The 15,750-nt window shown below is 37.8% G+C and overlaps 1 protein-coding gene across 1 annotated transcript in view; it reads left to right on the top strand.

Annotated features, from left to right (window-relative positions):
- SLC30A5 (solute carrier family 30 member 5) overlaps positions 1 to 13,752 on the top strand; it is a 38,007-nt gene extending 24,255 nt beyond the window's left edge. Inside the window, exons 9-16 of the mRNA XM_004703557.2 lie at positions 375 to 663; positions 845 to 1,053; positions 1,558 to 1,715; positions 4,164 to 4,293; positions 6,739 to 6,946; positions 8,616 to 8,842; positions 11,065 to 11,193; positions 11,766 to 13,752. Coding sequence (XP_004703614.2) covers positions 375 to 663; positions 845 to 1,053; positions 1,558 to 1,715; positions 4,164 to 4,293; positions 6,739 to 6,946; positions 8,616 to 8,842; positions 11,065 to 11,193; positions 11,766 to 11,936 — 1,521 coding nt within the window. The 3' untranslated portion in view covers positions 11,937 to 13,752. The remainder of the gene's footprint in view (positions 1 to 374; positions 664 to 844; positions 1,054 to 1,557; positions 1,716 to 4,163; positions 4,294 to 6,738; positions 6,947 to 8,615; positions 8,843 to 11,064; positions 11,194 to 11,765) is intronic.
- Positions 13,753 to 15,750: the final 1,998 nt, after the last annotated feature.

The raw sequence follows: 15,750 nt of genomic DNA, 5'->3' as shown, positions 1-15,750 counted from the left end.
CGGGGGTTTAAATGGAGAGGAAATGTTTTGAGAATGATGAGGGCAATGAATGTACAAATGCGCTTTACACAATTGATGTGTATGGATTGTGGTAAGAGTTGTATGAGCCCTAAAGAAAATGATGGCAACAAATGTACAAATGTGCTTGACATGATGGAGGTATGGATTGTGATAAGAGTTGTAAGAGCCCCCAATAAAATTTAAAATATATGTGTGTGTGTGTGTATATATCCAATGTCTAACACTGCTTATGTTTTGATGTTTTATGAATCATGTTGAAAGCTGAGAATATTGGCTTATATGCAAGCATAAGTAAAACATAAGATGGGAACTTTTGGCCCATATAGTAATAAAAGTTTCTTTTTTCTTTTTAGAGTAAAGTTGAATCTTGGTTTTCTCTCATAATGCCTTTTACCACGGTGATCTTTTTTGTTATGATCCTGGACTTCTATGTGGATTCCGTTTGTTCCACCAAAATGGACGTTTCCAAATGTGCCCGCTATGGATCCTTCCCCGTTTTCATTAGTGCTCTCCTTTTTGGGAATTTTTGGACACACCCCCTCACAGACCAGCTTCGATCTATGAACAGGCCAGCACACCAGGAGACCACCGAGCATGTCCTGTCTGGAGGAGTGGTAGTGAGTGCTATATTCTTCATTTTGTGTAAGCATTTTCCCCTTATTTTCATTTACACAACGTTATTTTACAGACTGTGATGTTCAAGTAACTAATTTTCAAAAATTGTTCAGTGCTTGTATTTGGTGCGGACAGCATGTTGGTTTTGGTAACATAAGGTTTTAAATCTTTTGTAATTGTGCCCCCTTTTATTTTCTTCCTCTTGTAGCTGCCAATATCCTATCATCTCCCTCTAAGAGAGGACAGAAAGGTACCCTTATTGGATATTCCCCTGAAGGAACACCTCTTTATAACTCCATGGGCGATGCTCTCCAGCATAGCTCTCAATCCATCCCTAGGTTTATTAAAGAATCACTGAAACAAATTCTTGAGGAGAGTGATTCTAGGCAGATCTTTTACTTCTTGTGCTTGAATATGGTAAGATTTTAAAATATTAGTGGCATGTCTTAACAGCTTACTATTCTAATTTTGACAGTTCTGGTAATTCCTATATTTCTGATGATTAGAGATAGAATAAAATGTACTATCCCTCAAGGTAGTAGGGTCATTCTCAGGCTATCTAAATAAATAATTTTGAGGCATTTTAAAATTAACTCATATGGTATACTATTTCAAATCAATAAACATAGTAGTTTTTAAATATTTTATCTGCTCTTTAGTGGATCCCACTATAGACCCAATGATTGCGTTTTGAAGCCTAGTTTATTATTATATACATATGCATAAAACTCTCCATTTAATTAATTTATAATTAAAAGATGTAACTGATTTTGCTTTGTCTTTGTTAAAGTTTATAGGTTTCCAATATAGATTGCAGTTAAGCATCCAAAGAGGCAGAGTTGTATTATTTCTTCAAATAAGAGGTAAATCTATATTGAAACAATCTTTTCTAACATCTCCCCTTTCTCATAACTTTTTTAGCTTTTTACCTTTGTGGAATTGTTCTATGGCATGCTGACCAATAGTCTGGGTCTGATCTCCGATGGGTTTCACATGCTCTTTGACTGCTCTGCTTTGGTCATGGGACTTTTTGCTGCCCTGATGAGTCGATGGAAAGCAACTCGGATTTTCTCCTTTGGGTAGGTATGACCATCCATGTGGTGTGGCACTGTCCGAAAAAGTGCAAATGCTTCTTAGAGAAGAAATGAAAATATCCTTTCAATCCAGAGGAGAAAAAAACAGACTGACAGTTCTTGGGGGACACGGGAAAGGGGAGGCAGAGGGGGCGGGCGGTTGTTAACAAACCCAGGGGCGGGGGAACAAGTGATCTAAAATCAATGGCAAGGAGAGCATAGGATGCCTGGTGGGGCTTGATCAAGGGCAATGTAACCAAGAGGAATTACTGAAACCTGAATAAAAGCGGAACCTGATAGTGGGACAAGAGGAAAATAAAAGGAAATAGAGGAAAGAACTAGGAGATAAAAGACATTTATAGAGGTCTAAATACAGGCATGTTCATATGTAAATATATTTATATGTAATTATCGGGAAATCTATGTACATATATTTATATGTTAGCATTAAGGTAGCGGACGGACAGTACTTGGGCCTCTACTTAAGTACTCCCTCAACACAAGAACAATTTGTTCTAATAACCAGGCATTCTGTGATGCTTACTTTCCCAACATGATTGCTGAAGACAAAATGGGTGCCTACACAAATGTGAAGAAAACTGATGGTGCCTGGCTATCAAAAGATACAGCATCTAGGGTCTTAAAGGCTTGAAGATAAACAAGCAGCCATCTAGCTCAGAAGCAACAAAGCCCACATGGAAGAAGCACACCAACCTGTGTGATCCTGAGGTGTAGATGGGATCAGGTATCAGGCATCAAAGACCCAGAACAAAAAATCATATCAATGTACATAAAGGGGAGCGCGAAGTAGAGACCCAAAGCCCATCCCTAGACAATTGGACATCCCCTTACAGAAGGGTCACAAGTATAGCGCCAATGAAACATAACAACTTTCCTCTAGTTCTTTAATGCTTCATCCCCACCACCACCATGACCATGACCCCACTTCTACCTTACAAATTCGGCTAGACCAGAGGATGTACACTGGTACAGATAAGAGCTGGAAACACAGGGAATCCAGGACAAATAAACCCCTAAGGACCAATCATGAGAATAGCAATACTAGGAGAGGAAGGGAAGGTGGGGGGAGAATGTGGGAACCAATCACAATGATCTACATATAACCCCCTCCCAGGGGGTGGGGCCACAGAAGAGTGGGTAAAGGGAGACAGCAATCCATGTAAGACATGAAGAAAATTATAAATTATCAAGGGGGGAGGGGTAGGAAGTGAGCCCATACCAAGGGCTCAAGTAGAAAGAAATGTTTCGAAAATGATGACAATATATGTACAAATGTGCTTGACACAACGGATAGATGTATGGATTGTGATAGGAGCTGTACGCGCCCCTATTTTTTTTTTTTACTGAGTACTGGATAAAAGGAAAATATCCTTTCATTAAGGAGATAATTCACTTCTACAAATCTAGCACCCAAGGTCTTTTGATAAGACTTACTCTGAGTAGATTGGTCTTTAGTATTCTCTATTTTACTTCTTTAGTTTACAATGGCTACACATTCCCTACAGACAAAACTCATGATTGAAGGGTTTATTAACAGGTTGTAATGCCAGTGAGAATGCTCAGGGTGGTTGGTTGTCAGGACATGTTACAAAGTTCTTTCAAATGAGCTAATAAATCCCCAGAGGGGCATGCCACTGCAAGCCTTAACCCAAAGGCATTCCGCTCAAGCTCCATGAATGAGCAAGCCCAGCTCCCAAATTAAGTACCCAGAGGCACCTCATTCCATAAGCCAGCCTCCTGCCCAGAAGCATCAGCTTTACTTGCTCCTTGGGTTGGGAAGTGCACTACTCTTCCATGCTCTGACTCCTGGTTCTGCAGTCTCTCTAGTGTTACAGCTATCTTCTGGATCCCGGAGGTTCACTACACAGGGATCTTGGGTCCAGAGGTTTCGGTCCACTCTTGGATCTTGCCGGTGTTGAGATCCCTGTTCTCCTTCTCAGAGGACTCATTTTATACACAGCAGGTTGGCACTCCAGGAAATCCTGTTCACAATTACTCAGATGAATCCTGTCAGTACCGCCCTCACCTTCTTGCCAGACCCATGCAGGAAAAGGCCATTTGGTTGGATTTAGAGATTTGGACAGAAGAGCCACATTAAATACCGTATGGTTCTATAAGATCAATATAATGTTGCATTCATTTCTTTATATTTTGAAAAATGATGATCGGAAGATAAATATGTTGGTACAAAGCAGTACCCCATGTATCTGAGAAATTCAGAGAACAGGGCTTAAGAAAGGAAACCAACTTTTGCTGAGAAATTAGGAAAGGCTGTTAGTGAACATATTTTAAGCATTCAGAGTGGTTTAAAATGTTGGTAAATGTCTTATTTATGTAGCTTGAAAATAATTTCTCGTTTACAAAGTAATGATATTTGTACTTTTAAAAGTATTTATCATGATTCTTTTCTAAAACTATGCCTTACTCTTTTAGGTATGGCCGAATAGAAATTCTCTCTGGATTCATTAATGGACTTTTTCTAATGGTAATAGCTCTTTTTGTCTTCATGGAATCTGTGGCTAGATTGATTGATCCTCCAGAATTAGACACACACATGTTAACAGTAAGTCTTTTCATTTTCCTATCTAAGTCTCTGCCCTTAAAGTCATAGTTACTTTTTTCCATGTAGTTAGTGATCTAGGAAATTTTTAGTTTTGTTTAAATCATCATAGATTTAGATTGACAGTTATACCATTGACTGAATTCTTTGTTCTTATATTTCAGTGATTAAAAATAATATGAGGCACTGTGGAGCATGCAGGATTTTTTGTCTGATTTTTAGATGTTTCCTTTCAAGGTGTGTTTGGATATCTGAGGGAATTTGCAAAATGTTGAAGATTTTTTAAGAAATTAGGTAAAGAAGTTGACTTGCCAAGACATTACAGGAAGATAAAGTTTAAAGGCTTGTCTCTTCTCCATGCCTTGCCTCATAGATGAGGTGTGGAATCCCTCCCTCCCCCTCAAAGTTTTATCAGTTTCCTTTCTCCATATTCGCACTGTGCCATGCAGGGTTCTACTAGCAGCACTGGAATTACAGTTTCATTTGTCATTCTTCCACAATTAAGGTGTCTCCAACAAAGAAAAAGATACACAGTTAATGAAAGATGTGCCAGTCAATTCAAAACCTGAACTGCTTATCTTTCATGAATTCAAATTCTAGCACATAGCTTATAAAGAAAAAATGCACATTTAGTTGTTGAATGGACTAAAAGCAGTTATGAATAAAAACATGCTTTGTTGGTAGAAGCATATATTAGTAAAATGTTTTTGTGGTCAGTTTGGAAGTATTGGATGTTCAAATAAATATCTTTGATCTTTATGTAATGTTTATCATACAGAAACATTCACAAGAACCTATAGCAGGACATCATTCATTGTATCCTTGTTTGTAAAGTGAGGGACAAATGGAAGCAACTCAGTTCCCATCAATGAAAGGGACTAGTTAAAATAATTTTAAAACATATAAAACAAATATATGTCCCAAAAAGGGAAATTGTAGATGTTTGTAAATTAAATAACTTCTGTGCTACTACTTAAACAAAGAATAGTGCAGAGAAGTAACTTCATTTAATTTCTTAGAGTGTTCATTAATACACCGTTTAATCAAGAGGAGCGATTACAATGCAAGAGCATATGAGGGTGTCCCCCCCAAAAAAATGGAAAAGAGCCCCGCTAGGTGGAGCTTTCGTAGTATGCATTTTTTTTCCCCTGCTAGGCAAGCATCGGGCAACTCGCTCTGTGGTAGTGCACACATTGGCATCACCTGGGAAGTTTCTCTCTGGTCACAGTGAATATTTTTTTAAAAGCAGTTTTGCCCAAACCCCGTTTTTTGTGATAGCCAATTTAGGAGAACAGCATGCTGCTGTGAAATTTTGTTTCCTTCTCGGGAAAAATGCTGCAGAAACTGTTATGTTGTTGAACACAACTTACAAGGACAGAGCTATGAGAAAAAGTCATAAGTGTCAAGTAGTTTTCTCATTTCAAAAAAGGTGAAACATGGATTGATATTAAACCTCATTGTAGATATCTGTCAACTTCCCAAATAGACAAAAATGTCAACTTGTCGGCATGGGCACTGTCATTTGGAATTCATCCCACCAGGTCAGACTATTTTCTACGAGTATTTGGAGGTTCTGACAAGATTGCTTAACTGCAACAAAAAAGGCCTGATTTGTGGCAGACTGGGGACTAATTTTGCACCTCTTCCTGTAGCTATCTCTGCCAGTTTTTGGCAAAAAACAGCATTGCCTCTCTCGCCCCACACACCTGACTGACCTGACCTCGCTCCATGCAACCTTTTGTTTCCACAAATGCAGAGGGATGTGAAAGGACAGTAATTTACCATTGAATTGGTGAAGAAAAAAACAGAGTTTGAAAAATGTTTCCAAGAATGGAGTTGCAGATTTGACAAATATATTAAGTGTAATGGAAAGTACTTTGAAGATGATAGGGTTGCTTTGTAAAAAAAACTTAAGTAGCATAGCTTTGGAGAAAAGATTCCGGTTTCGGGGGGTACCCCCAAGAAAGAGAGTAGTTTTTTTGGTTTGGGTTGTAGGTGCTTTTACTTTAGTATTTTACTATATGTAAGACATAATAAGATTATATTTATTAAATAATCACAACCACTACCATTAAAAACTGTTGAAATGTGTTTATAATATAAACAGGAATTCAGGTACAGGTATGTGTATACCTGTAAGCAATACTTCCAAACCCTTTAAACACAGTCCTAGTACCGTTTAATTATATGTAATCTGTGAACCAAGTACATGTTGTTATTGGTCATGTAATTAAAGCCAGTTCTTATCTCTTGGTACATGAAAGTTAAAATCTTTCCTCTAAAATTCATACTTTAAAAGTTTTATATTTATATACTGAACATAGCAAAGCTTACTGCCAATACTTTTCAAACTAAACAGAAGAACATCGTAATTATTTAGTAACTTTGCAGAAGTAAGTTCATGAAGAATTTACAAATTTACAGGTTTTCTCTCCTCCCCTTTCCTAGCCCGTTTCCATTGGAGGGCTGCTCGTAAACCTCATTGGTATCTGTGCCTTCAGCCATGCCCACAGTCACAGCCACGGAGCTTCTCAAGGAAGCTGTCACTTGTCCGATCACAGCCATTCCCACCACGCGCACGCGCACGGACACACTGACCATGGGCACGGGCACAGTCATGGATCTGCACGTGGAGGCATGAATGCAAACATGAGGGGTGAGTGAGTCCTTGACAAAGACGCCACCTTTCAAGTTTGTTCTCAGAAACACCTCTGTTGTTATTTGTATTGACTATTCAGCTTCTGATAAAGATTTTTTTTTTAACCATTTTATTAGGAGCGCTTACAGATATCATAACATCCCACAGCTTAAACACATCAAGCAGTATTGTACAATTGCTACCACAATCAAATTCAAAACATTTTCTCTCCTTGAACTCCTTGATATCAGCTCCCCTTTGTTCTGGTACAGTTTTATTTTCACAAAGCAAGCCATGGCTGAAAAAGAGATGAAGTCTTATGCTATAGAATGGTTTCTTCCCTGCTGCGTACTGATCATGACTTGTGATAACCTGCTAAGTCCCCCAGTATATCCCCACAATTGTGAGTCTGGACTGTGAGTTCTGTATGGCCATTGTAATGAATTATCAAACCCATCCAGCAAAAAGTAGAGTGTTGTGGGAGGAAAGTTGGTGTCAGAATAGAATAAAGAGGGACAAAGGTTAGAGGCATGTCTGACTTACGACTCCTGGCAATATAGATGCCAGAAGAAGTCAACTATGGCCCTATGTGTGGCTTCTGCACTTCTATTACTTCGAAGTAATAAAAAAACTGTAGCAGTAATACCTTTCCCAAAACCAGTTTTTAAAATAACCTAAAATAAAATGGGTTCTCTCATTATCAGGATGTTTAGCTATGCCATGTTTCTTTTTAAATAAGGTTTCCACAGAATATATAGCCATGTCATACACTAATAAAGAACAAGTATTTTATCCTTTCAATAGATACCAAGAAAACTTTTTAATAAAATGTATAATGTGCTTTTGATGACACTCAAACCGAAGGATAAAAGTTACAATTTGGATCAATTGCCTATTTAAGAAAAGCTAAAAAAAAGAAATAGAAAATTAAACTAATAAGAAAATTTTTAAACTGGTTTCTGTATAGAAACAAATTCATATTTGTTTGTGAGCATCCATTTTTAAGTTAATTGTGATTACAGAGTTCTTTTCATAATAGCAATTAAATAGACATTATTTACAAGGGAAACAATAAATATACCATAATGAACTTTCACTGCAAATAAACTAGGACTTTTTCATTGTGCTATTAAAAAATGGGTGCAATATTATTCATTAAATGTTTTAAATTGTTCTCATTGTTTAATACTCATATAAGTGATTTGCATAATATCAAGACTTGGCTTAAGCGTGGTTCCTAAGAAGCATTCCACGTGGATGGTACTGTCACAAAATCCACCACACGTCATAGTTGTCATAGTTGCCCGTGTACTTAAACCTTGTTATTGCTCGGCTGTGGGCACCATAAGGGAAGTAAGTGGCTATGGTTTCAGTCATGTGTGAAGTTCCAGCCCTCAGCATAGTGCCTGGTACAGAGTCCTCATCGTTTGCAGCCATCGGGTCTGTACCTGACTTACGCAACCCCATACTGCCCAGTCCTACACCATCAAACAGCAGGATTAGACTAATTGTGATTGGTCGATTTTCAGTACTAGTTTGCCAAGCCTGCCTTAGTCCAGATGCTCCGCTGAAATCTGTTTGGTATAATAGTTATACAGGGTAGGTATTCAGTAATATTTGTAAAATGGGCAAAAGAACGAAATTAGATGTAACTACAATTTCTTGTATTTTCATCTTTCATTTGTAGGTGTGTTTCTACATGTTTTGGCAGACACACTTGGCAGTATTGGTGTGATCGTATCCACGATTCTGATAGAGCAGTTTGGATGGTTCATTGCTGATCCCCTCTGTTCTCTCTTTATTGCTATATTAATATTTCTTAGTGTTATCCCACTGATTAAAGATGCCTGTCAGGTCCTACTTCTGAGACTGCCACCTGAATATGAAAAAGAGATACATATTGCTTTAGAAAAGGTACTGTATACAGTTCTTCATTATATTTTCCTTTTTATAAAAGCAAGTAGAATTCAGTATGACCTAGCAGGGAATGTGCAAGAGAGAAATAAAAGAGAAAAAAAAACAAAACAAACATGATTTTACTTGAAACGTACACAGCAGGGCTGGATTAACGGGAAAGAGATATTTTCTTGGCAAAGACTATTGTGCAAATCCTGATTTTTCTCCCCTATCGTGATCTAATTACCTTTCATTGGGACTTGTTTTACTTTTGATTTTGGTTTGGGGTGGAGAAGCAGCAGAGTTAATAGATAATCCAATATTAAAGCTTATTTGGGACAGTTAATACCTGAGAATAAGCAAGAAATGCATTTATTTATAGGATTAACAAAAGTCATTAGATCCTATATTGTTATTATGAAGTTATAGAATTAACTAACAAAACTAATAGCTTGATCTTAAGAATAAACACATAAACCAACAGAGGGGGAAATAGGTCATCAGGGAACTTGGGAGAATTTAGTAGTACATGGTAAAGATGACGTTTCAGATCAGTGGAAGGAAGAGTTGGCCTAGTTAAGTAATTTTAGGTCAATTACATTTCCACATGGAGGGAAGGAAAAGCTTTATCTCTATACCAATACCATATAAATATATTCCCAGAGGATTATATGACTGAAAAATAATGAAGCTGTAAAATAGAAGAATGCTTATATGATCATGGAGATAAGACCATATTATTAATTTTGTAATGAAGCTAGAAACCAAATATACAGATTGGCAAAAGATTCCATTAACAAATATGAAGTACAAAAGGCAGACCAGCAAAAAAATTTTTACATGATGTATTAAAGAGAAAAGTCTATTATCGTAATCCTTAAAAAAAATAAGGCAGTCTCGTAGGATTGGATTAAGCTTTTAAACAAGTAAAAAGTAAATCCAGAGTAGAATGTCTTCCACTTTGTGGTTTGCCATGTTGTATTAAGGAATTGTCATCTACTGATAAAACGCTAGCATCTTAAATATATATGTGATAGCATATGCTGTATTAGCTTAATCCACTATTTCCATAAGTAAATTTAGTAAGATATTCTTACCCTCTCATGTATAAGTGAGTACTATATCCACCTTTTAAAAGTAAATGTTGTTTTTTTTTATTTCAAAAGTAATATATGTTGACTACAGAAAGCTTCAAGCTACATAATAATCCAAAGCTAGGAGAAAAATTAATACCAATACAGATCATTTTGCCACCTGGAAAGAAACACTTGCTAGTTGTTTCCTATATAATTTTAAAATAAATTAAAATGCCAAAAAAATTAGAGGGTAGACACAGTAATTCAGGTGAAAACCTACTGCCATCTAGTTGATTCTGACCGTTAGCAACCTGATAGGGGTCTTCTAAAATGTAGTAAATCATCTTACAGGAGTCAACAGCCTCATCTTTACCTTGCAGAGCCGCTGGTGGGTTTCGAACTCCAACCTTTACTCCTAACATAGGTGAAGGGAAAGGGGGCAAAAAAGGAAAAAAGTCCTGAGCTTAGCAAACCGTGATCACATAGGGCAGTGGCCCTCAACCTTCCTAATGCCGCGATGCTTTAATACAGTTCTTCATGTTGTGGTGACCAAAAATCATAAAATTATTTTCGTTGCTACTTCATAATTGTAATTTTGCTTCTGTTATGAATTGTCACGTAAATATCTGATATGTAGGATGTATTTTTCTAACTACAAATAAATGAAATTTTGTCTTGAAGCATGGTGTCGCATGGGTAACAGTCTTCATGCCGGGTACTCGTATGTGGGCATGTCTGCATGTGGGCAGACCGGCCTGGAGATGGATAGAGGATAGTGCCTCAGTTCCTAAGACCATTGGAAATGTTTTCCGACGGTCTTCGGCGACCCCTGTGAAAGGGTTGTTCGACCCCCAAAGGGGTCGCAACCCACAGGTTGAGAACCGCAGACTTAGGGAGACAATGGAGAGTACAAAATAACCTTTTTACGCAGCCCAGGCGGCTTTAAGAGGCTGAAAGATACGGGTAGCCTCCATTCACCTTTCTCCTCCAAACTTTTGAGTCAGCATCGACTGGGCGACTGAGTTTGGCTTTGATTTAACTTCTAATATGATTTCTCTCACTCTCTGTCTCTCTAATATGCTTAATAGTGACTCTTGGGCCAAAAGGATTGTTGTATCTTAAGTAAATGTGTAAAACTTATCTATCCAATTTTTCATTTGACAGATACAGAAAATTGAAGGCTTAATATCATACCGAGACCCTCACTTTTGGCGTCATTCTGCCAATGTTGTGGCAGGAACAGTTCATATACAGGTGACGTCCGATGTGCTGGAACAAAGAATAGTACAGCAGGTACTAATTCTTTTTTATATATATAGTCAATTGAGATAATTCAGGCATACGATCGCAGCTTACTACAAATGTAGCTAAATTAGTTAGCAGTTGCTAGGGTAGGCATATGTGCACACTGGAGCTGGAGAAAGGGATCCAGACAATTCCGTTGTTGGTCTGCCGGATGAACCCACTGGAGACGATAGTTGTTTTCCTTTTCTACTTGGAGTGACCCGAGAGTAATTGACACACCTTCTGAAAAAGCCTGTGTAGCATTCTGACTAAATAATAAACTGAGGACTTATCTTTGTCTATCTGTAGCTCTAAAAAATGTATCAGTTAAAATGTATATTTAGATGGAAAAGCCAGCCACTAACAGAAGGTCCACCATCAATAGTACAAAAATGTAATTTATATCCAGTAAGGGCCCTAAGGTTAGTGAAACGCTCTTCCGTGTCCCTGAAGAGTCTCTTTAATAAACTCACATATTCCATTCTATATATGTATATAGTTATAATACACTATATTAAGACATGCATGTTTTTAATCTAAATAAATAATAAACTTTAAAATTTCTGGGTTTTTATCATCAGGTTACAGGAATACTTAAAGATGCTGGAGTAAATAATTTAACGGTGCAGGTGGAAAAAGAGGCATACTTTCAGCATATGTCTGGCCTGAGTACTGGGTTTCATGATGTTCTGGCTATGACAAAACAAATGGAGTCCATGAACTGCTACAAAGATGGTACTTACATCATGTGAGAACTCAATAAATACCTCTGGGGAATGAACAGTGGAGATTAAATGATCACAGTATTTATGGTATTGCCAGCAGGAAGAAAATTGCACATAATTGTACAGAAGCATTTTACCGTATTTGAATTTTTTTTAACTCCTTTTTGGATCAAAGACTCTCCTAAAGGTGTTTACATGCAGAATGAAGCAATGATTGTACAAATAACATAATTATTATTTGAATTATGTGTATAAATGGAATCTTAAAATTTGAACAAGCATAATGTATCACATCATCTTAGAAAATGAACAACTAATGATGGATCTAGTGAAGACTTTGTGTATTGACTTTATGTTCAGAAAGCATTTCCAGTGTAAATATGTATGTACATGTTTATTACAGAGACCCAATGAAAAAGTGATTTTTTAAGTCCATTTTTGCATAGCCTATGGATAAGATAGAAATAAACATTCTATATTTATGAATTTTCTGTACATAAAACTGGTTTCTAATTCCAACTTTTAAGTCTATAAGTGCAATCTGTGTTGCCATTTTAAATGTATACTAAATTATTTGGGAGAAGCTTCCCCACTGGTATAAATCAAGCAGTGAGAATAGGGAAGTGTAACATTAAATTTTTGATGTTTACAAAACCACTCTGCAAAATAAATTTTTTACTTTTGGTAATAATTTTCAAACGAGTGATTTATTAGGGCACAGAATTTTTACTGAGGTTGTCCACGTTACCCCTTCACTGTCTCCCTTCAGAGAAAGAGGACTTCCTTTCTCAGATCTCGTGCCCCAAGCTGCTGATCAGGTTGATGACCAAACAATGCTAGGCTTTTCGCTTCTCCAGTTAGCTCCACATACTGTAGAGCAGCTAGTTGAGAAAATTCAAAATAATTGTGAACTCAGAGGAGAATTCGCTACCTTTGGATATGCTTTTTATTCCCTTCTGTTTCTGGAACATGTGAATGCATAAGTAAAGAATAGGTGGTGGTTTTAAGGTCTAAAAAGTAAAATCTGCCCATAAACACTTGGAACACCATGAAATCAAAATATCCTATTACTACTTTGTATATGAATATCTAGTTTGTATTTTTTATTTCCACTGTAAATCATGTACAGTCTAAAAAGGCTTTACAGTAAATAGCTTTTATGAACACCAAAGAATATCCAAAAATCTTTTGAATAGCTATCTTTCTATTTATAAGCATATGAATACTACCATTCTTATACTAGAAATTTTGATAGGATGAATTAATATTGTGGGGACTATTTTCTTACCTATATCATAATGGCAAGTATATTGTAAATCATATTTTTGTCTTTGCAGTTTTAATAATGTGAAGGGTTTTAGAAATTTGTAAAAGGTTATTTTGAGATTCCTTCTCTTTGCCCATTTTTCGGTCCAGAATCTTCGATACATACTAAAACTTTTGAGTGGTGAAAAAATAATCACATATTGATATATTTTAAGTTGACAGATACAAGGAATACAGCACCATAGTAAAGTTGTTATATAAACATCAGGAAGCTAAATTGTGATTTCAGAGGTGTAGGTATCAGGGTGAGTGATGAGTTGGAGCTTAAAGCAATGCAAGTGGAAGGCAGGGACATTTCTGCAATGAGAGACCCAGGGTACTGGTTCCCGCTCATACAAAGCATGTGGCCTTAGGCAAGTCAGCATCTCTAGTTGGTTGTCTTTTCTTCCCTTCATATGTGAAACCAATATAAAATCTGCCCAACTCTGCTTCACATGATATTGAAGAACCAAAGGGAATTAATGTATGTGAAAATAAAGGGTTAAATAAAGGTGAGGAATTATTGTTTCAAGGCTGACTTTAAAGATAAATTTCCTTATTGTCTCTTTTTTTCTATTTAAATCAGCATCCCAAGAGATTAATTAGATGTTAAGTACACACAAGTTTAAATAAGACCTTGCAAATGGCGCAGAGCTGCAACCAGCTGCGGACAGTGCCGTCGCCATCAGAAAAGGGGCCAAGCGCAGGGAGGATACCACCTGAGCCTCTGTGGGCAAGAGGCTACAGCAGGAATTGATGGCTCTATGATATCTAGCTGGAGCCCTGGCAGCATAGTGATTACACATGGGCTGCAATCCTCAAGGTCTGCAGTTCAAAAAACCCCAGCCACTCCAAGAGAGAACCACTTAGTCTTGGAAACTCCTAGGGCAGTTCTACCCTCCCCTATAAGGGTCACTATGAGTCAGCATCAACTCAATGACGAGTGAGACGATTTTTGGTTTCCCTGAGTCAGACAACTCTTTCACATAGACGGGAACCATCCATTGAGCAAGCACAGTGTATAAAGACCTGAAGTATAAGCTCTCCCTAGACTTTCCCAGTGACTACCCTTACAATGTGCCTGTGGTGAAGCTCCACACACCCTGTTAACACCCCAACGCGATCTCTGAGCGTGACATCTGACTAGACATCCCAACGGAGAAATGATCCACCCTGTGATGTCAGGACCTCCAATCCATCAGAACTTACTGAGAGAACCCAATGTCACCAGCCCTTTGAGCACACGCTGCCAAGCGCTCCATAAACACTGCAGCCTTGAAGAAGGACCTGCGGAAACCTGCTGACTCAGCACAAGCCCCCCAGCCAATCCTAGCCCCTCTCCTTTATCTCTTTCTGAGATGCCATGCCCTTCCCTTGTTTTCTGTATCAGACTCTTGTTTCTTAAGCCTTGGCCTCATTTTTGTTTGGTTTTTTTGTCCATTTGAGCCCTTTACGATAAATAGATTTATTTACTTAACATTTAGGATTTTAAAATAATACTTAGAGTCATTTGCCCTAAGAATGGTGATGGTTTACCACCTGTCCCTTCCCTCTGTCCCTAACCATTGCTTTTTCTCTTATTGCCAGTTTGGGCAGTTGTGATTTCCACGTATAGTAAATTTTACTACTTTTGTAATATAAGTATTTATGCAAAATAAAACGTACTTTGAACTCAACCAACTTCATCAGAAAAGTAATGTTATTGTTGAGTGCCACTGAGTTGGCTCTGACTCAAGAATCTTGCGTATAACAGAACAAAATGCTGCCCTGCCTTGCACCATCCTCACAGTCATTGTGTTTGACCCACTGGTGCAGCCACTGAGTCCATCAACCTGCCTCATCCAGGGTCTTCCTCATTCCCACTGACCAACCTGACCAAGCATGATGCCCTTTTTCCAGGGACGAGGCCCTCCTGATGGCATGTCCAAAATATGTGGGACAAAGTCTCATCCTTGCTTGGAGCATTCTCTTCTGGCTGTACTTCGTCTAAAACATCTATGATCTTTTGTCAGACTATGCTACTTTTAATATTCTTTGCACTGTAATTCAAACATTTCCTCAGTCCTTTTCAATATCAAACTTTTTTTTAATCATTTTATTGGGAACTCTTACAACTCTTATCACAATCCATACATACATCTGTTGTGTCAAGCACATTTGTATATTTGTTGCCATCATCATTCTCAAAACATTTGCTTTCTACTTGAGCCCTTGGTATCAGCTCCTCATTTTTCCCCTCCCTCTCCGCTCCCCCCTTCCTCATGAACCCTTGATAATTTATAAATTATTATTTTGTTATATCTTACACTGTCCGACATCTCCCTTTACCCACTTTTCTGTTGTCCATCCCTCAGGGAGGAGGTTATATGTAGATCCTTGTAGTTGGTTCCCCCTTTCCACCCCACCCTCCCGGTATCGCCACCCTCACCACTGGTCCTGAAGGGATCATCTGTCCTGGATTCCCTGTGTTTCCAGTTCCTATCTTTACCAGTGTACATCCTCTGGTATAGCCAGATTTGTAAGGTAGAATTGGGAT

The sequence above is a fragment of the Echinops telfairi genome, unplaced genomic scaffold (assembly GCF_000313985.2).
Source record: "Echinops telfairi isolate 266 unplaced genomic scaffold, ASM31398v2 ScPeMD7_7469;HRSCAF=8507_1, whole genome shotgun sequence".
NCBI lineage: Eukaryota > Metazoa > Chordata > Mammalia > Afrosoricida > Tenrecidae > Echinops > Echinops telfairi.
This window is presented reverse-complemented; position numbering and strand designations above follow the sequence as displayed.